Consider the following 21,832-nt stretch of genomic DNA (forward strand, 5'->3'; position numbering starts at 1 on the left):
AGACTCTCAACTGCTCTGCCTCCCACCTTGTTCTGGACCTCAGAACAAGTGCATACATTCGTGATGCAAATGCAAAACCTCCTCCGTTTGTACCCTGCCTGTCCAGTGTGAACAAGCAGATGATGATTGAACAAAAAATTCTTACCTCCCAGAGTTTCAATCAGCTTTCTTGGCTTGTCTTGTTTAAATTGCTGATTGGTACTACCATTTGAAATTATGCTGTCTGTTAGATTTGTTTTAAAACTCTTCTAGAGGTCCTCACTAATATAGTGTAATTGAAGACCATGTGACTGTTGGGCAGTTGATGACTCTGGTCTGAACTTTCTCACTTTATGAAAATATTTTTTCCCCATGTCTTTCAGAAACTTAGAAGTGTTTTTGTGAATTTCTTTGATTTGTTTATATTAACTTAATGTTTAATTGACTGCTTTTGGATTATATGGCCTGTATATAATTTACCAAAATGTACAATAAACTTCTAAAATTTGTATCCAGGCATATAATCCAAAGGTAACTCTCTAAACTGTTTAATTTTCTCAGTCTAATCAAATAGTAATATTGCCCCCATTTTTAGCTTTAGTTTATATTCTGATGTATAAAAAAAATCTAAAATAGTTTAGATTCAAATCTAGCATCAAGTTTAGCATGTGGCTATCCAGTCTGATACTATTTAAAGCCCCAATCTGGTAACTTGGGTCAGAGGGCCACAGGTGCTCTGGGAGGTGGCCCGGGACCCCCGGTGATGCTGGGTGGGGAGTTGGCAGGCAGTGGTACGCGGCCTGGGATACTTGCTGGTGCTGGGGTAGGAGGGAGTCAGCAGGCAGTGGTGCGCAGCCCGGAACTCCTGCTGTTGCTGGGCGGGTTGGTGGGCAGTAGCCTGGGACCCATACTGGAGTGGAGGGGTCGGTGGATGGTGGCGTGCAGCCCGGGACCCCCTCTGGTGCTTGCAGGAGGGGAGGGTTGGCGGGGCTGGCAGACTCCCTACCCGGCTCCAACCATCATGAACCTGCAGCTCCTAGCAGGAGGGGCAGCCAGGGGCAGCTCCTGCCACAAGTGAGCTCCACAGCTCCTGTTGGCTGGGAACCGGCCGCTGCAGAAATCATGAAGGTTAAGGAAAGTCACGGAATCCATGACTTCCGTGACCTCCATGACAGACATGCAGCCTTAGTCATGATCACTGGCTTAGCTAAGCTAAACAGAGCACAAATATTGGTCAGGATGGGCCATGAAGACAGGGGCTTCAATAGCTAGGAATTGAACCCTTTTTACTGGTGTATGACAAAAAATACTCCAGTATATAAAGATTGGTAACATTTTAATCAAGTAATATAGGATATGATTTTGAAGATATGAATCATTCAGAGAAGCAAACTTGCTTTGCATAGCTTAGTGGCACACTCTGTAGATCAGCATATATTCATATATGTTGTTTTAATTTAGGTTTGTAAAAGCACAAGGGTACCCATGTTACATTTTAAGTACTTCTGACAATTGGTTAAAAATGCAATTAACATGAACAACAACAAAATCCCAGCAGCAATCTCTCAAAGAATTACAAAAACCAAAGTATTTATTATTTGTGTTACCCTGGCACCCAGGACCCTAGTCCTGGATCTGGACATGATAGTGCCTGGTGCTGTACAGACATAGAACAAAAAGACTGTCCCTGCCCTGAAAAGCTTACAACAGATAAACTGTACAAATAAAATACTAACCATTCTTCAGACAGCATTTTCTCCCCAGAATACTCTCCCCCAAAAATGTGCCTTTCAGTTTGTCCTGATGAAATTTGCACTAGAAAGAAAAGGAGTATGAGTATAATATGTAGCTGCATAAATATTTTTAGACCTTCTGTATGAGGAAAAAAAAGTACCCTGAAAAATGAAGAAATAAAATATGGATAAAAGTTCTACATTTCTGAAACCAGGATTAAATTGAAATTTTTCCTCTGACAAATTTCCTTTCGGTATTTGGATATTATTTGGTATTTATAGTAACTCAACTGGCAAATAGTTGAATGGTATAGGATGGTGTTTATGTGACCATCGCTTATTAGCAGTATAGTGTATAGGAAGTGGACCTCTTGTGTGGACTGGTCCAGGCTGAGGTTGATGGTGGGGTGGAAATTTTTGAAATCCTGGTGGAATCCTCAAGGGCTTCCTTCTCATGGGTCCAGATGATGATGTCATCAATGTAGCGCAAGTAGAGTAGGGGCATTAGGGGACGAGAGCTTGGAAGGGAAGGAGGCCATTGAGGAATTCCACCGGGATTTCAACAATTTCCACCCCACCATCAACCTCAGCCTGGACCAGTCCACACAAGAGGTCCACTTCCTAGACACTACACTGCTAATAAGCGATGGTCACATAAACACCACCCTATACCAGAAACCTACTGGCCGCTATACTTACCTACATGCCTCCAGCTTTCATCCAGACCACATCACACGATCCGTTATCTACAGCCAAGCTCTAAAATACAACCGCATTTTGTCCGATCCCTCAGACAGAGAGAAACACCTACAGAATCTCTATCAAGTGTTCTTAAAGCTACGATACGCACCTGGTGAAGTGAAGAAACAGATCGACAGAGCCAGAAGGGTACCCAGAAGTCACCTACTACAAGACAGGCCCAACAAAGAAAGTAACAGAACACCACTAGCAGTCACCTACAGCCCCCAAGTAAAACCTCTCCAGCGCATCATCAAGGATCTACAACCTATCCTGAAGGACGATCCCTCACTCTCACAGACCTTGGGAGACAGACCAGTCCTTGCTTCCAGACAGCCCCACAACCTAAAGCAAATACTCACCAGCAACTACACACCACACAACAAAACCACCAACCCAGGAACCAAACCTTGCAACTGACCCTGGTGCCAACTCTGTCCACATACTTATTCAAGGGACACCATCACAGGACCTAACCACATCAGCCACACCATCAGGGGCTCTTTCACCTGCACATCTACCAATGTGATATATGCCATCATGTGCCAGCAGTGCCCCTCTGCCATGTACATTTGCCAACCCGGACAGTCTCTACGCAAAAGAATAAATGGACACAAATCTGACATCAGGAATTATAACATTCAAAAACCAGTAGGAGAACACTTCAATCTCCCTGGTCACTCAATAACAGACCTAAAAGTAGTAATTCTTCAACAAAAAAAACTTCAAAAACAGACTCCAACGTGAAACAGCAGAACTGGAATTAATTTGCAAACTGGACAGCATCAGATTAGGCCTGAATAAAGACTGGGAGTGGTTAGGTCATTACAAAACCTAAACCTAATTTCCCCCATACTAATTTTCCCCTACTGTTACTCTCACCTTCTTGTCAACTGTTTGAAATGGTCCACTCTCATTAACACTACAAAAGTTATTTTCCCTCCCTTGGTAATCTACTATTAATTGAATTGTCTCGTTAGACTGACCTCACACTTGGTAAGGCAACTCCCATCTTTTCATGTATTTGCACTAGATTCATAAAGTGATCAGGAACAGCCAGCATGGATTCACCAAGGGAAGGTCATGCCTGACTAATCTAATCGCCTTTTATGATGAGATTACTGGTTCTGTGGATGAAGGGAAAGCAGTGGATGTATTGTTTCTTGACTTTAGCAAAGCTTTTGACATGGTCTCCCACAGTATTCTTGTCAGCAAGTTAAGGAAGTATGGGCTGGATGAATGCACTATAAGGTGGGTAGAAAGCTGGCTAGATTGTCGGGCTCAACGGGTAGTGATCAATGGCTCCATGTCTAGTTGACAGCCGGTATCAAGTGGAGTGCCCCAAGGGTCGGTCCTGGGGCTGGTTTTGTTCAATATCTTCATAAATGATCTGGAGGATGGTGTGGATTGCACTCTCAGCAAATTTGCGGATGATACTAAACTGGGAGGAGTGGTAGATACGCTAGAGGGGAGGGATAGGATACAGAAGGACCTAGACAAATTGGAGGATTGGGCCAAAAGAAATCTGATGAGGTTCAATAAGGATAAGTGCAGGGACCTGCACTTAGGATGGAAGAATCCAATGCACCACTACAGACTAGGGACCGAATGGCTAGGCAGCAGTTCTGCGGAAAAGGACCTAGGGGTGACAGTGGATGAGAAGCTGGATATGAGTCAGCAGTGTGCCCTTGTTGCCAAGAAGGCCAATGGCATTTTGGGATGTATAAGTAGGGGCATAGCGAGCAGATCGAGGGACGTGATCGTTCCCCTCTATTCGACATTGGTGAGGCCTCATCTGGAGTACTGTGTCCAGTTTTGGGCCCCACACTACAAGAAGGATGTGGATAAATTGGAGAGAGTCCAGCGAAGGGCAACAAAAATGATTAGGGGTCTGGAACACATGACTTATGAGGAGAGTCTGAGGGAGCTAGGATTGTTTAGCCTGCAGAAGAGAAGAATGAGGGGGGATTTGATAGCTGCTTTCAACTACCTGAAAGGGGGTTCCAAAGAGGATGGCTCTAGACTGTTCTCAATGGTAGCAGATGACAGAACGAGGAGTAATGGTCTCAAGTTGCAGTGGGGGAGGTTTAGATTGGATATTAGGAAAAACGTTTTCACTAAGAGGGTGGTGAAACACTGGAATGCGTTACCTAGGGAGGTGGTAGAATCTCCTTCCTTAGAGGTTTTTAAGGTCAGGCTTGACAAAGCCCTGGCTGGGATGATTTAACTGGGAATTGGTCCTGCTTTGAGCAGGGGGTTGGACTAGATGACCTTCTGGGGTCCCTTCCAAGCCTGATATTCTATGATTCTGTGATTTATACCTGCTCCTGTATTTTCCACTCTATGTATCTGATGAAGTGAATTCTAGCTCATGAAAGCTTATGCCCAAATAATTTGTTAGTCTCTAAGATGCCACAAGGACTCCTCATTGTTTTTGCTGATACAGACTAACACGGCTACCACTCTGACGCTTGTCTACAGAAAGAGTTTGTACCCAGTGAACTTGGTAATTCTAAGAACAGCAGTTGCCCATAAAATGCTCTGGAGATGAGGCAGACTTGTAACTAGGCTATACTCTTTTACATTAAAAAAAAAAAAAAAGGAGGCAGTAGGTCCTCTTGTATTGGGAAAATCTACAAGTGTTGGATTGGCAGAATATTTCTTGTCACTATGTACCATGCAAGGAAGGAGAACACAGTTGCAGACAAGCTGAATTGATCTATGATGGATCCTAATGAGTGCCTTCTGGCAAACCAGATCTTCCTCGATGAAGAACACTGGAGGTGGATCTTTTTACCACTGAGTTGAACAAGAAGCTGTCAGTCTTCTGGACATGGCACAAAAAGATATCACATTAGCAAAAGACACTTTCTCCAACTTGTAGCAAAAGTCCTGGCAAAGCTTAGAAGAAATCAGATCAATAGTTGCATACTGGCACAGACAGATATGGTACTCAGTTCTGTTGTAGGTGGCCAAAGCCAACTGCATTGGGCCAAGACTTTTGCCTCAGATGATATCTTAAGCCTGCGGCACCCCACTCCATTCCAGCCCAGTAGCCATGCTGAAATCTTGACTTCTGTAGAGATCTGCAGGCCTGTTTTCTCCAAGCTGCTGGTGCATGTCTTCCTGGCATCTTGGAAGGATCTGCAACTCTAAATGGAAAAAGTTTGGGTGTGATGTGGTCAGGAACAAGTGGACCCTTTTACTTGCCCTGCAAAAATCTTAACTACCTTCTTCGTCTGTTTGAGTCCAACTTAGACTGATCGCATGCTGGTATATTAGACAGCTGTTTTCGCCTATCATGACTAGTGTAAGGTCAGATCAGTGTTTGTCCAGCTGCCATTCATTAGATGCATGTGCATTTCACTCTTTTGAAATCTCCCATTGAAATGCCCCCTCTGTCATGAGATATGAATGTAGCCCTGATAAATCTTAGGAAAGCTCACTCAGTTCCTGTGAATTTAATCTCCTTGCATGGAAGGTCATTTTTCTACTGACTCATTTCAGTTTGAAGAATGATTGATTCAACTTCAGGCCCTAGTGGCTAATCCACCTTTTACTAGATTTTACAAGAATAGAGTTGTGTTGCAAATCCTTTGAGATTTGCCACTTGTAGCTTTTGAAGTTACTCCTTAATGAGCCGATTGTCCTGCCAGTATCACTCTAATTCTCTTTTGGGGAGGGAGAAGGCAGGGATACTACTTTGATCATGATTGAACATTTTGAATTGGGAGTAGATCTAAAATAATAAAGTTAAAAATTATCTGGGAGCTGCAGGAAAGCAGCTTGGCCAGATCTTGGGATACTTCATTGTTAACCTTTGTTCTGTTTAAAACTGATCATTTGTTCCTACTTTTTTCTATCTCTTCACTGGTTTCCAATATGTGATATTTTACTGTTTATCATGTGACTACATATTTTCTTTAATAGTCTTTAGTGAGTGCTTTTATATAAAACTCTTTGTAAATCCATCTACATATTGCATACAGATTCTCTTTTATTCGTTGTTTTGTGCTTTCCTCAATAAATTGTAATGGAGTGGAAAGACATGACTTTCCATGCCATGCTAGTTTGTCTCTATCATATTATGTTCATCTATATATTTATAATTCTGTCTTTAATTATAGTTTAAGGTAATTTACATTGTGATGGGAGTAAGGCTCACTGCTCTATAATTCCCATGATCCCCTATCATCTTTGTTTAAAGATAAGTACAATGTGCCCTACCCTCCAGTCCTAGCTGATTTTATTGATGGATTACATATTTTGTGCTAGCTACTTATTTCTTGTTTTTCTTCAGAATTGTTGTATGAATGCCATCTGGTTATTGGTGACTTGTTGCTATTTAAATTATATTTGTTTAAACTCCTCTTTTTGACCCTTCAGCCCCGTAACAGTTCCTCATCTGCATTACCTCTGAAGAATAGATTGTCCAATTGCTCCTTGCTCTCTCATTTTGGGGGCCCAATTTGAGACATTTAGGGCATGATTTTTTCAGAGTACATAGCATTATATGTTCGTGTGAGGGAGTTGCTCATTTGGGGGAAGGATCATGTGATCATTGGGAGTGAATTTTTCTGTCTGTTCTGTGCTTGCTTGCTTGAAGATTATAGTATAGTCTGCTTTGGGATCTGTGTGCTGAGCAAGTGGCCTGCTAGGTTAGGCTGAGAGGTTATTACCTACCCTGCTTCTCTGCCCCCCGCCCCCACTCCGCCCCCACTATCCTTTGATCCCAGCCCCTTTGTGATCCCTTGACAAGGGCGCAGGCCTCAGTCAGGGAGAAAAGGTGTTTAAAAAGGCAACCAGAGGTGCTAACAAACTAGAGCAACATACAGAGGTGTTCTGTGGAGAAATTTAGAAAGGGAGTGTGAGAGGCAGATATACCCAACAAGCGTACTCTAAGCTTAGACCAATAATCCCCTTTAAAAAAAAAAAAAAGGCAGCAAGAGTAAAAATAGTGCAGGCAGAATTCCAGCTGCAAAGTGGAGGCTATACAGTTTATTGCACTGAATGCAGCATGTATGATTACCTGGCTTGTGGGCAGGTGGCATTTGTTTGCATACTGTGCAATCAGCTCATGGCCTTCAAAGAGACAGTATGGGCTCTAGAGGCCAGAGTGGCTGACCTGAAGGAGAAAAAGGAGATAGAGGTATGTGAACAAAATTTACACGAGCATAATTGAGTAGTACCATCCCCAGACTGACAGCCTCTGTGCTTTCAGGAGGATGAAAGCACAGAGGCTGGGAAGGAGAACATAAAGATGAAACGGAGGGAACCAATCCCACAGTTGGGATCCTCCTTCCAGATGATGTCATGGTATCCTCTCACATTGAGGATACTCCTCTGTGGAGGGACCCTCAGTTACTAGAAAGAGCCAGATAATAATAATGGGGAATTAGATCATTAGAAATGTAGATAATTGGGGTTGTGATTATTGGGAGAACTGCACGGTAAATTGCTGGCCGGGTGCAAAGGTTGTAGCTCTCACAAGACATCTAGATAAACTTATGGTGCAGTGCTGCGGAGGAGCCAGTAGTCATGGTACTTCTGAGTACCAAAGTCATAGGGAAAGGTAGGATAGAGGTACTGCAGACCCAGATTTAGGCTGGTAGGTAAAAGATTATAGTCTAGGACCTCCATGTTAGTGTTCTCTGAAATGCTGGGTTTTAGGTTTATTAGGAACTGGAGAATCTTTTGGGAAAGGAGGACCCTACTCAGGAAGGATGGGATCCACCTAAACCAAAATGGAACCCCAAACTGCTGGCATGTAAAATTAAAAAGATTGTAAAAGTTTTTTTAAACTAAGGGCTAGGGGAAAGCCAACAGGTATGGAACAGCAAGCAACTGAATATTGACAAAAAATGTACAAGTGCATATATACAAATGCTAGAAGTCTAAATACTAAGATCAGTAAAGTTGAGAGCCGGGCATTAAATTAAGATATTGATAGAAAAGGCATCACAGAAACTTGATGGAATGATGACAGTCAATGAGACATGGTAATACCAGGATACAAATATATAGAAATGACAGAGTAGTTCTCGTTGTTGGGGGAGCAGCAAAGAAAAATCAAAGAAACCCACTTCAGTAGCGTTTAACTTCAAAAATGGGAATTACACAAAAATGAGGAAGCATTGTTAAACAGTAACAAGGGTGAAATGCTTGCAAACTGATTGAAAAGTATTTTAAAATACAGTAATGGAGACTCAAACTAAATGTATACCCCAAATTAAAAAAAAAAAAAGCAGTAAGACAACCGAAAAAATGCCACCATGGCTAAACAGCAGAGTAAAAGGCAGTTAGAGACAAAAGGGCATCCTTTAAAAATTGGAAGTCAGATCCTAGTGAGGAAAACAGAAGCATAAACTCTGACAAGTCAAGTGTAAAAATGTAATAAGGCATGCTAGGAAAGAATTTGAAGAGCAACTAGCTAAGGACACACAAACTAACAGCACTTTTTTTAAAGTACGTTAGAAGCAGGAAGCCTGCCAAACAATCAGTGGAACCATTGGACAGTTGAAGTGCTAAAGGAGCTCTCAAGGAAGACAAGGCCATTGCAGACAAATTAAATTAATTATTTGCATAGGTTTTCACTGCAGAGGATGTGGGGAATATCCCCACAACCTGAGCAATTCTTTTAGGTGACACATCGGATTAACTGTCCCAGGTGAGGTGTCATTAGAGGAGGTTTTGGAACAAATTAGTAAATTAAACAGTAATAAGTCAGCAGGACCAGATGATGATCACCCAAGAGTTCTGAAGGAACTCAAATATGAAATTGCAGAACTACTAACTGTGGGATGAAGAAAAGGAGTACTTGTGGTACCTTAGAGACTAACAAATTTATTTGAGCATAAACCTGTCATAACTGTGGTATGTAACCTATCGCTTAAATCAGCTTCTGTATCTGATAAGCAGAGGTTAATTAATGTAACATCAATTTTTTAAAAAGGGACGTGATCCTGGTGATTACAAACCTGTAAGCCTACCTTCAGTACGAAGCAAATTGGTTGAAACTATAGTAAAGAACAGTATTATCAGACATATTGATAAACTTGATATGCTGGGAAAGAATCAACATGGCTTTTGTAAAGGGAATCATGTCTCACAAATCTATTAAAATTCTTTGAGGGTGTCAACAAGCAGGGGGACAAAGGTGATCCAGTTGATATACTTGGACTTTGGATTTTTAGAAAGCCGTTGACAAGGTCCCTTGCCAATGGCTCTTAATCATAGAATCATAGAAGATTAGGGTTGGAAGAAACTTCAGGAAGTCATCTAATCCAACCCCCTGCTCAAAGCAGGACCAACCCCCAACTACGTCATCCCAGCCAGGGCTTCGTCAAACCAGGCCTTAAAAACCTCTAAGGATGGAGATTACACCACCTCCCTAGGTAACCCATTCCAGGGCGTCACCACCCTCCTTGTGAAATAGTTTTTCCTAATATCCAACCTAGACCTCCCCCACTGCCACTTGAGACCATTGCTCCTTGTTTTGTCATCTGCCACGACTGAGAACAGCCTAGCTCCATCCTCTTTGGAATCCCGCTTCAGAGAGTTGAAAGCAGCTATCAAATCCCGCCTCACTCTTCTTTTCTCCTCATAAATCATGTGCTCCAGCCCCCTAATTATTTTCGTTGCCCTTTCCTGGACTCTCTCCAATTTGTCCACATCCTTTCTGTAGTGGGGGGCTCAAAACTGGACGCAATACTCCAGATGTGGCCTCATCAGTGCTGAATAGAGAGGAATAATCACTTCCTTTGGTCTGCTGGCAGTGCTCCTACTAATGCAGCCCAATATCCTTTTAGCCTTCTTGGCAACAAGGGCACACTGTTGACTTATGTCCAGCTTCTCGTCCACTGTAATCCCCAGGTTTTCAGCAAAGTAAACTGTTATGCTGTAAGAGGAAAGGTCCTTTCATGGATTAGTAACTGGTTAAAAGACAAGAAACAAAGGGTAGGAATAAATGGACAGTTTTTACAGTGGAGAGAGGTAAATAGTGAGGTTCCCCCAGGGATCTGTACTGGGACCAGTGCCGTTCAACATGGTCATAAATAATCTGGAGAAGGGAGTGAACAGTAAAGTGGCGAAAGAGGATAAAAAAATTACCGAAGGTAACTAAACTGGGTGACTGGTGACAAAATGGCAGATTAAATTAAAAGTTGTTAATTGCAAAGGAATGCACAGTGGAAAAATAATCCCAGCTATACATACAAAATTATGGGGTCTAAATTAGCTGTTACCACTCAAGAAAGAGATCTTGGTGTCACCGTGGATAGTTCTCTAAAAACATCCGCTCAGTGTTTGGCAGCAGTCAAAAAAGCTAACAATGTTTGGAACCACTAGGAAAGGGATGGATAGTAAAATAGAAAATATAGTAATGCCACTATATACATCCCATGGAACGTCCACACCTTGAATAGTGTATGCAGTTCTAGTCCCCCCATCTTAAAAAGATATGTTGGAATTGGAAAAGATGCAGAGAAGGGCAATTAAATTGATTAAGGGCATGGCACAGCTTTCATATTAGGAGAGATTAAAAAGACTGGGACTGTTCATCTTAAAAAAGAGATGGCCTAGGGGAGATATGATAGAGGTCTATGAAATCATGAGTGGCATGGAGAAAGCGAATAGAGAAGTGTTTTTTACACCTTCATATAACATAAGAACTGGGGGTTTCAAAGTAGCAGCCGTGTTAGTCTATATTCGCAAAAAGAACAGGAATCCTTGTGGCACCTTAGAAACTAACAAATTTATTAGAGCATAAGCTTTCGTGGGCTACAGCCCATTTCATCGGATGCATAGAATGGAACATATATATATATATATATATATATATATATATATATAAAATATACACACATACAGAGAACATGAAAAGGTGGAAGTAGCCATACCAACTGTAAGAGGCTGATTAATTAAGATGAGCTATTATTAGCAGGAGAAAAAAACTTTTGTAGTGATAATCAAGATGGCTCATTTAGACAGTTGACAAGAAGGTGTGAGGATACTTAACATGGGGAAATAGATTCAATATGTGTAATGACCCCACCACTCCCAGTCTCTTTCAAACCCAAGTTAATGGTATCTAGTTTGCATATTAATTCAAGTTCAGCAGTTTCTCGTTGGAGTCTGTTTTTGAAGCTTTTCTGTTGCAAAATTGCTACCTTTAAGTCTGTTACTGAGTGACCAGAGAGGTTGAAGTGTTCTCCTACCGGATTTTGAATGTTATGATTCCTGATGTCAGATTTGTGTCCATTTATTCTTTTGCATAGAGACTGTCCGGTTTGGCCAATGTACATGGCAAACGGGCATTGCTGGCACATGATGGTATATATCGCAATGGTAGATGTGCAGGTGAACGAGCCCCTGATGGTGTGGCTAATGTGATGAGGTCCTATGATGGTATCCCTTGAATAAATATGTGAACAGAGTTGGCATCGGGCTTTGTTGCAAGGATAGGTTCCTAGGTAGTGTTTTTGTTGTGTGGTTGCTGGAGAGTATTTGCCTCAGGTTCGGGGGCTGTCTCCCTAGGGGTCATCCGATGAAATTGATAGGCATCAGTTTTAAAACAAAAGAAAATACTTGTTCACATAACACAGAGTCAACCTGTGGAACTTGTTGCCATGTGAGATTGTGAAGGCCAAAAGTATAACTGGGTTCAAAAAAGAATTAGATAAATTCGTGGAGCATCAGCCTGTCAGTGGGTATTAGCAAGATGATCTGGGATGCAACTCCATGCTCTGGGTGACCCTGAGCCTCTGACTGCCAGAAGCTGGACTTGGACGACAGGGATGGATCACTCAAAATCTTTCTGTTCTGTTGGTTCCCTCTGGAGCCTCTGGTACTGGCCATTGCCAGAGACAGGATACTGGGCTAGCTGGACCATTGATCTGATCCAGTAAGGCTGTTCTTATGATACTGTATGTTCAGAGAACATCTTCGGTTGACTTTAGGTGCCAATGAGAGTGCTCAGCACTTCTGTATATCAGACCCTTCGGTTTCAATAAGGGCACCTGCTGACTGGCCCTTCCCAGGCTCAAAACGAGGAACACACAGTTAGTGACCACATATGAAAAGTTTGGCTTGTGAAATAATTGAAAATTCAGTAGTTTTGTGACTGAAGTAGCCGGTCAGCCTTCAAGAGTTATCCTATTTAGCTATGTAAAATTATTTTTATAAATATGATTGATGAAGTGTTACTAGGACGACAATTGCATGTCTGAATGGCTGCACAAAAACATCAGTATCACAAACTGCTTGCACTGTTTTTGCTATGTGTACTGGAATTAGTTTGCATTTTTCCTTCCTAAATGTTCAGCTTTATATAAATACCTGCTGCTGTTTCAAACCGATTGTGTCTATGGCAAGTGAAATTAAAACATACTGCCTTTGGAAGTAGAAAATGTTCTGGCAGGATATTTAATTACTGTGGAAGTAAGTACTCATTACTTTTGAGAGCTGACTGCAGAAAGTACTAGTTTTCCTAGAAGCACTAGAACCCTTGATTCATAGACAATACTGCATTGTCAACGTGGTGCTGGTTCAGCAGCATCTTTCCACAGATATTTGGCAAGTATTTAAAGGCCACATTTTGTGTAATTGGTTTAGTCTTTGAAAATGATCTACTTCTTTTTGTTAAAGGATGTACACAGCAGTACAGGATTTTATGCTGACATTCTTATGCCTTTGTCTTCTACCAATCGGGGCATATTTGTATAACTTTTTGTAGCTCCTCAAAGAGTAACATAATGCTTTGTTATCAGTTTTGGTGCTGAGGAGTGTAGAAGAGCATTTCTTTCAATAGCCTTGTGAAGCTGGAATATAGGGGAGCTGTGATATTCGCAGTATTTTGTCAGCAAGTGAAACATTTCCATATCTGGGTATGCAAAAGTGCGTGTGTGTGTGCACACGTTCACTTTGTGTGTACGTAACAAGTGGGAAAATGGGGTTGAGGGGATGCTACATATTTTCCAAAATATTTAGCTTTTGTGCAAATAGGACTGGGGGGAGGGGAGCATAAGATAAGTGTTACTGAAGTAAGTTATGCCTACTGTAGAAACCTTTTAGAATCTTTTTCTCGTTAGCTTTCTGCAGTTTTGTTATTAGCAGAGTATAAATAATTGTGAAATAGTAACAAAGTGGAACAGTGGATATTGATTTCTAATTACTCACAAGGGTGGTTGACATCTAAACATTAGTCTTGCTTACAAACCTTAAAAGAATTGTATTTTTCTAACTCAGTCTACAGAATGTGTAATAAATCAGTGATTTTTACAGTATGTGTGCGCTTTATTGTGGAGCATACCTGTCACACTGAAGTATTTTATGACGTAGTTAGGTTTCTTGGAATACTGTGCGTGGGCTTAGGGCTGTCGCCGGGGACAGACTGCTCTCTGCTTTGTTTTGTAATATTCTCTGCCAGCCAACCTATAAAACAGCATTGACCTATTCAGTAGGTGTGCTTTGTACACAAATGTTGCATCCAAAAGTAATGTCTTTCTATATGCAAATCAATAGGTACAGTACATGAAAATTCCACCACTCTACATTTTTGATACAGTGTAGGAGGGTTTAAAAATGGAGTGTTTGTTTTACATATAACTTTAGTGTAGTAATTTATTTAATACATTTGGTTGCGGGATAATGCATTTACATAAAATTACTAATACTTTTGTCTCCCTGTTTCTCTGTTCTAGGCATAAAATCATTGGATTATAATAACTCTGAAGTTTTTGGAACTCAAGTGATGTTAAAACAATTTAGGCCTATTGGAATATGGCCACCTGTTAAAATGCAAAAGCTAAAGGAGCTATTACATATAAAAACTTATTGAAGACCTGAATTTCCTGGATATCTGTCATTTAACTGCTTCCTTAAATGACCATGTTTGGGATCTCATGCAACCAGTGTATATTTTGGAGACTATTCTCCAAAAGGGAATTGTGCATTTAAAAAGCAGAGATGACTATGTCTTCTTTTGGAACTTACTAAAGCTAAACATATTTACAAATCATGACCAGCTTGAAGCGGTCCCAGACTGAAAGAGCTGTTGCCACTGGGGTAGCAGTTGGAACAGATGGAGGTTCTAAAGTTCACTCAGATGACTTTTACATGAGGCGCTTTAGGTCACAGAATGGCAGCTTAGGATCTGCAGTCATGGCTCCAGTGGGGCCTCCACGCAGTGACGGTTCCCACCACCTTACCTCTACTCCTGGTGTTCCCAAAATGGGAGTTAGGGCCAGGATTGCTGATTGGCCCCCAAGGAAGGAAAATGTCAAAGAAACTAGCAGATCAAGTCAAGAAAATGAAACATCAAGTTGCCTTGATAGTATGTCCTCTAAAAGCAGTCCTGGGAGTCAGGGGAGCTCTGTTAACCTGAATGCTAGTGACTCTGTCATGTTAAAGAGTATCCAGAACACTCTTAAAAACAAAACAAGACAATCTGAGAATCTAGATTCTAGGTTTCTTACACCTGATGGTTACCCCAGTTCCCCTAGGAAAGCCCTTCGCAGAATAAGACAACGCAGTAACAGTGACATTACCCTAAGTGAACTTGATGTGGATAGCTTTGATGAATGTATTTCACCCACTTTTAAATCTGGGCCATCACTGCACAGGGAATATGGCAGCACATCCTCAATAGATAAGCAGGGAACTTCAGGGGACAGTTTTTTTGATTTATTAAAGGGTTATAAAGATGAGAAGTCTGATCAGAGAAGCCCAGCTCCAGCCAAACTCAGTGAACTTCTGATAGCCAGTGGAAGCAAGGGTTCAGGATTCTCTTTGGATGTGATAGATGGGCCTATCACTCAGAGAGAGAATCTCAGACTCTTTAAGGAGAGGGAGAAACCACTTAAAAGGCGCTCAAAATCAGAGACTGGAGATTCTTCTATTTTTCGTAAGTTGCGTAATGCCAAAGGTGAAGGGGAACTCACAAAGTCTTCAGACCTTGAAGATAACAGGTCAGAAGACAGTGTCAGGCCTTGGACTTGTCCAAAATGCTTTGCCCATTATGATGTTCAGAGTATATTATTTGATTTAAATGAAGCAGCAATCAATAGACATAATGTTATTAAAAGAAGAAACACTACAACAGGAGCTTCTGCTGCAGCAGCAGCATCATTAGTTTCTGGGCCCTTGTCCCATTCTGCAAGTTTCAATTCTCCTATGGGCAGCACTGAAGACCTGAATTCAAAAGGAAATCTCAATATGGACCAGGGGGATGATAAAAGCAATGAACTTGTGATGAGTTGTCCTTATTTTCGTAATGAGATTGGTGGGGAAGGAGAACGGAAGATCAGCCTGTACAAATCTAATTCAGGTTCCTTCAGTGGATGCGAAAGTGCCTCTTTTGAGTCTACTCTTAGCTCCCATTGCACAAATGCAGGAGTGGCAGTACTTGAAGTCCCCAAGGAAAATCTGTTGTTACATTTAGATAGAGTGAAGAGATACATCGTTGAACATGTGGACCTAGGTGCATACTATTATCGGAAATTCTTCTATCAGAAGGGTAAGTAACCTTTTTTCCCTACAATATATCAGTATTTTTCTGTGACTCCAAATAGGAAATTATTTTGGCATGTAATAATTCATGCAAATCTTACTATGGAGTGCTGTATTCCTCTGACATTTTAATAACTTAGAAGTAAGTTTACCCTTAATAAAAAAAAACATATATCTTGATTCAGAGTAAAAAACCCCAAAACATTTAAATCAAGTTAAAAGGCAACAATTTTGATTTATGTGCATGTTATCTTGCATTACAATTATCACTCTAGGAAGAGAATTCTTATTCACATAATTCTACAAAAATTTCAGTATTTTTGAATAGCAGCAGATTCTTTCTTAGATAGCAACTATCTTAAAAAACAGCAGTAAGAATCAATCTTTTTGTCAGCTAGCGTTCCATTTTTTTCCAGGGGATGGAGATATATAAGCCCCTCTACCTCTCCTCTTGTTCCTCTCACTGCTGGCTATGTTCAGGAAGGACCAGCTAGAAGAACAGTCAGTGGCAGCAGTGGGTGGCCAGCTGGTAGCCTTGGTGCCACAAGCAAAGCTTATAAGGAAAGTGTGGCCATCTCTATGAAGGCCAGCCTGTGGCTTCAGTCCGACTGAAAGTAATGAGAGATGGTGGCCATTTTGAGTAAGTTCAGAAGATGAGCCACCTAAAAATTGTAGGACTCAAGGTCATAGCATGAGAATTCATAACTTTGGAATGTTTATGCCATGGGATTGCCGCTTATCAAAGTGTTTGGGTCACTGCATCTTGGCTCTGTGTTTCAAAGTGCATGGTGGATACATGACAGTACTATACATGTCCTGAGACGGGCTATTTTTGCCATAGTAAGGTCCAGTTCAATATATGATAATTTCAGAAGAAACTTGCAAGAGTTATGCTGTTTGTGGCTGTCATTCTCAATATGACAGTATGAGCTTTGGCCCCCTACTTATGTCTTCGCCAGCTGTTGGCAATGAGTTTATCATGGTATTTTGTAGTCCCCTATCTACAGTTACGGCTTCTACAAAGCTGCTTCCCATCTGTTTGAATTAGGTCCAAACTTCCAAACTAATTCTTGGTGTAGTTTACTCTATCCCAGTGAGTGAATGTTAATTGGAATCACTGTAGTAAGTGTCAGAAAGACTTAGAGGCTTGGTATACAGAACTTGAAGACAGACAAGTTTAGAAGACAGAGAGATGGAGATGTTTCAGTTTTGAAAATGCTTCTTTTTCAAGTGAACATGTCACTTGCTGACTATGTAAACATACAGAGACTTATATTAGCACTAACTCATATTTGCCAAGTTGTGTAGCTCCACATGTGGCATCATACACACAAAATGTAATGAGCTAATTTGCATATTTGCAAATAATTTGCATGCAGTAATAAATTTCAGCTTCTGTTCAATACACCCTGCCCCAAGCAGTGGCATGGTTATGACATGAAGTGATACAAAACTTGGTATCTGTGTCACTTCCCTGGTGCCTTCTATTCACGGTCTCAATGGGCTATACAAAACATGAGGGATGAAACACCTCGCAGAAGGCCCAGCTGTCTGGTTTGGAAGCTGTGCAGGAAACTGTGAAGAGAAAAGAGAATGTGTGGGGGTGTAGGAGAGGGATTAAGGTTGGGTGCAAGGGAATGTGGGATACAGTGGAAAAGAGAGGGATACAAGGAGGGAGAGGGTCAGCAGATATGTAAGGGAATGTGGACTAAGGATGGAGACTGTGGGGAGCACAATGGAATTTGAGGAGCAGGAGGGAGACTGGGAGCAGGAAAATACAGCAAAAGGTATAGGACTGGAGGTTAGAACACCATAGAAGAAAACTGTGAGTGTGGTAAGGACAGAGGTAGAAACAGTTGAGAGGATGTGTGGTAACATAGGGGACTGATTGGGGAGGTAACTGTAGAGGGTGAGAATGCCAACTCTCCCACAAAGCGGGTTGGGAGAGGAGGTAAATGAAGTTCCCCTCCAGATAGCTAAGGGCAGAGCCTGGCCTTTTTGTGTGTGCATGTAACAACATGTAAGCTTGGATTCTGAAATTGAAATTATCACACACAAATAGAGGGTGGAAGAGTAACTTGCTCTTAAGACTAAAGAATTTTTTTTTTAAGGCTGAACAAAAACACACAGTTGCACTCCTTTTTTGTAGTCATGATGAAAAACAATTGTGAAGGAGAAAAGGAAGTACCCAACCTCCAGCAGAGGAAAAAAAGTTGCAATTAGAGAGTGTCCCATTTCCCATACAGCACTAGATAAACAATTTGTGGGGTGCCTGAAAGTGTTCAGAGCTGGCTGTAATAGGTTTCCGTGATATTATGTCAGGTGCAGGCAGATCCCTCAATATAGGTAATCTTGTGTTGATATACAGTTGGCTTGTGTATCTGATCAGATGGAGTCTATTATAGTCTAAAACGTTAAGGAAGCCGTGAGCAAAGTTTTTACTGGGAAAACTAAATAAATCAGATGATGTGAAAATATCTACATATTTTTAATTGCCAAACTCTGAAACCTGAGGGTGAGGAAAGAGAGTGAGATCAGAGCCCGAACTCCAATCTGAGCTGCAATGTGAAAGCATCACATCCACACAGTTATTTTTAGCACTCTTGCATTTGCTCCTCTACCACAAGTCTGTGGATGTTGGCTGGAGGGCTTGCTCCCAGATGCTGTGTAGACATACCCTTGTAGGACATATGCATTTTAGTTGCTGTACAGAAAATAAACGATAGATTAATTTTAGCTAATCTGCTATGAGGTTAAACTTGCTGTTCTATGAAAAAGCTTGTGAGAATTACAAATTTATCCAAGTTTGTAATTAATTTTTGAATAAAGAACTTCCAAGTATTCCATAAATTGTGCACAGTCTACACATACTACTACAGTCAAAGTTTTGTTTTATATTACTTTGAAAGTAAATGTAAATTCTCTAATGAGTTTAATTTAAACCAGGAAATTCTAGAGAATTCTGAAAATCATAGGTGACATTTCCCCCCCATTGAATCGTTTATTTTTAATTGAAAGAATGAAGTTCCAGCCTGAAGTTCAAATAAATCCTGTGTTGCTTTTATGGTAGGCCCTGTAATCTTCTGTTATTCTATGTATTCCATAAATACTGACAATATTATGATGTAATAGGACTTGTTGCCTTGAGAAATACTTGTGTTTATAATTTACTGAGTGTTTCTCTAAACTCAACCTGCCAGGCAGTCTAGATTTGAATTTACCTAGTCACTAAAGATAGGTTTCCATTTAACTGTATGACATACTACATTAGTGGCAGCTCTTCTCTCACCTCCCAATTTCAATCCCCATGAAAAACAGTCCAAGAATTATAAATAGTAAAGAGGTCTCCTAACCCAACTTCTGAATGCTTGTGCTTAAGTTTTCAGGTCTATGTTTTGTTGGACTACATTTTTTTGTGTACTAGAAAATTTGGATTTGTGCATACGAATTGAGTAATTTACAGGTGTAAAATAAGAATTAATTAATTTTACCTGTCACTCAGCAAATAAGTGATTGTTCCTTCTGCCATATTTTCCACCACTTTGTCCAGTCCAATTTTAAACTCAATTAAGACTTTATTTTCTTTTGGGGTACTACTCCGTAGTCTCACTGTTATAAAATGTTTCTTGATATTCATCCTAAATTTTCTGCTACTTAATTTTGTCCGTACATTAATTTTATGACTTTTTTTCTTACTTACTTCTCAAATAATACTTCTCTTTGATTTTTATACCCTTCAAATACTTGTCAAGGTTTATTGTATTGCCCCTGAACTGTCATTTGTCAAACTATAAGTTAGTCTACAAAGAAAGTCAAGTATAGTCTATACTTTTTTATAGTATAATCAACACTGTCATTTCAGATTTAAATATGTAGTTCTGAGTTTTTTGCATCCATTAATTTGCTTTCCATACTTTTACTTTTAATGCATTGGGTCAAATGTATTGATTGATTTAGTGTGAGTGAAACCTACCCCTTTGCAAAGGACCAGCATAAGGGGCAAACATATGTTAAGTCCCATTTCACCCCTGTTTTGAGTACAGGCACAAAGACAAATTTCACCCTACAAATATAGATAGATCTCATTGGTGAATTGATGGCTAAGGGTGAAATTTTGGCTTCAGTGAAGTCAATGACAAACTCCCATTAACTTCATTGGGTCCAGAATTTCACACTTAATAAATTATCTGAATGCAAAATGTTTCTGTGAGAGCTGTAACATGAATTTTTCCTTTATTTTTATTTTTATACCCAAGAACACTGGAACTATTTTGGGGTAGATGAGAGCCTGGGTCCAGTGGCTGTGAGCATTAGAAGAGAAAAACCAGATGAAATAAAAGAAAATGGACCTCTGTATAACTACCGCATCATTTTCAGAACCAGTGAGGTAAGCAAAGTATGAGTGGAATAAGAGGGGAAGAAACTCGTAATGAACAGGCAAAGCCAGATAGTATGTGGTGAAATCATAGATCCAGGTAGTTGTTGTATTGAAGATATTAGAAACCAGAAGGAAGCCTGTTTGTTGCTCATCATGATACATTTTTGTCTTCCACATGTAAATATGCTACAGTAATCTCCTTACCAAGAACCATAATAAATTATATTTTATAGAATAAAGATAAATATATCACAAAGTGAACTATACAGTAGCATCCCACAAATAAACAGTATATTTGAGCAAATCACTTTGGTTAGGGCTTGAAAAATTTACTGGACATCATGGTGAGAGGCAAGTAAGAGAGTATGGAACATTCCACACCCTAACACTTTAGGTGGCAGTGCATTGGTCTCAGAAGCCTATTGTATTTTTAACAGCTAACTAGTGTACATGTGGAGGGGAGGTGGGGTAAGCAGATGGGGACAGTGTACAGAATTAGCCTTCTTTTCAGATGCTGAGTCTGGGCTTTATTGTTGGTCCCATCTTTCCTGGATAGTAGATGTTTGATAGATTGGACGCTTTCCCACAGATTCGTCTTTCTTTTCATTCCCTCCCTTCCTCCCTCCCTCTCAGCTGCTGCAAAAACAGTGTTTCTTTTCCTCTTTGCTTTTTTTCTAGCAGAACGAAACGATGGATATTCCACTCATCCTTCCTTTCAAACTGGGAAATTTCATTCTCTTCCTTTTCTTTTTCCTCTCACATTCAGATTACATCTCCACCATTGTTGCTGTTTATGGCACATTTATTTTAAGAGTGGCTATCTTCATTGCTGCAGTTCTTATCCTTTAGCTGGAGTGAAGATGACCAGACTCTTTGTCAATCTCAATCTCTGCTCTGTAAATTTAAGCAACAGAAACTACTAATCTTCAGCTGCTTCTAAGAATGCTGTCTCTGCTGGGGGAGTGAGGAGGTATGGTCTCTACTTACGCAGGTGTTGGTTTCATCATTTCTTCCTCCTATTGGTAGATTTCTAGAGCAGCAAAATGAAATCTGAAACCACTGGTTAGTGCCAGTCCTTTTGTTCAAACTGCTGGGGCAGCAGAAGTGAAACTGACCAATCTCTTGTAAATTACACTTTGTTACAACAAAGGTATTGTTTCACTCTTGGGAGAATTTTGTCAGTGGCAAATAGGGGAAGATGCTTTTTTAAAGCTGTCTTATGTCTGAAGTTGTGTGTTCCATTTGTTGTTGAGTTTTATTATAAAAAGGCACACACAATTGTTTGGCACACCCAAGGGTACGGCACAGGTTGTAAAAGCAATTACAGATTTTCAGGCTGTTGCTTTCTGTGTAGCTTGCTAACTTTAACTTACTTGACATTTACACTCATCTTATAAAGCTATTGAAACTTTCCTTCTCACCATTAATTTCAATTAACGTTATATGTAAGGTAACTATGATGTAACTTTCTTCTCCAAGAACATTCAAATGGACACAT

General features: G+C 40.5%; 1 protein-coding gene across 11 annotated transcripts in view; it reads left to right on the plus strand.

The window, feature by feature from the left end:
- SIPA1L1 (signal induced proliferation associated 1 like 1) overlaps nt 1–21,832 on the plus strand; it is a 381,605-nt gene that overhangs the window by 230,596 nt on the left and 129,177 nt on the right. For all 11 annotated transcript variants that reach the window (XM_073348513.1, XM_073348511.1, XM_073348520.1 and 8 more), the window contains 2 exons: nt 14,150–15,963; nt 20,213–20,343. In XM_073348513.1, coding sequence (XP_073204614.1) covers nt 14,466–15,963; nt 20,213–20,343 — 1,629 coding nt within the window. In that variant the 5' untranslated portion in view covers nt 14,150–14,465. The remainder of the gene's footprint in view (nt 1–14,149; nt 15,964–20,212; nt 20,344–21,832) is intronic.

The sequence above is a fragment of the Lepidochelys kempii genome, chromosome 6 (assembly GCF_965140265.1).
Source record: "Lepidochelys kempii isolate rLepKem1 chromosome 6, rLepKem1.hap2, whole genome shotgun sequence".
NCBI lineage: Eukaryota > Metazoa > Chordata > Testudines > Cheloniidae > Lepidochelys > Lepidochelys kempii.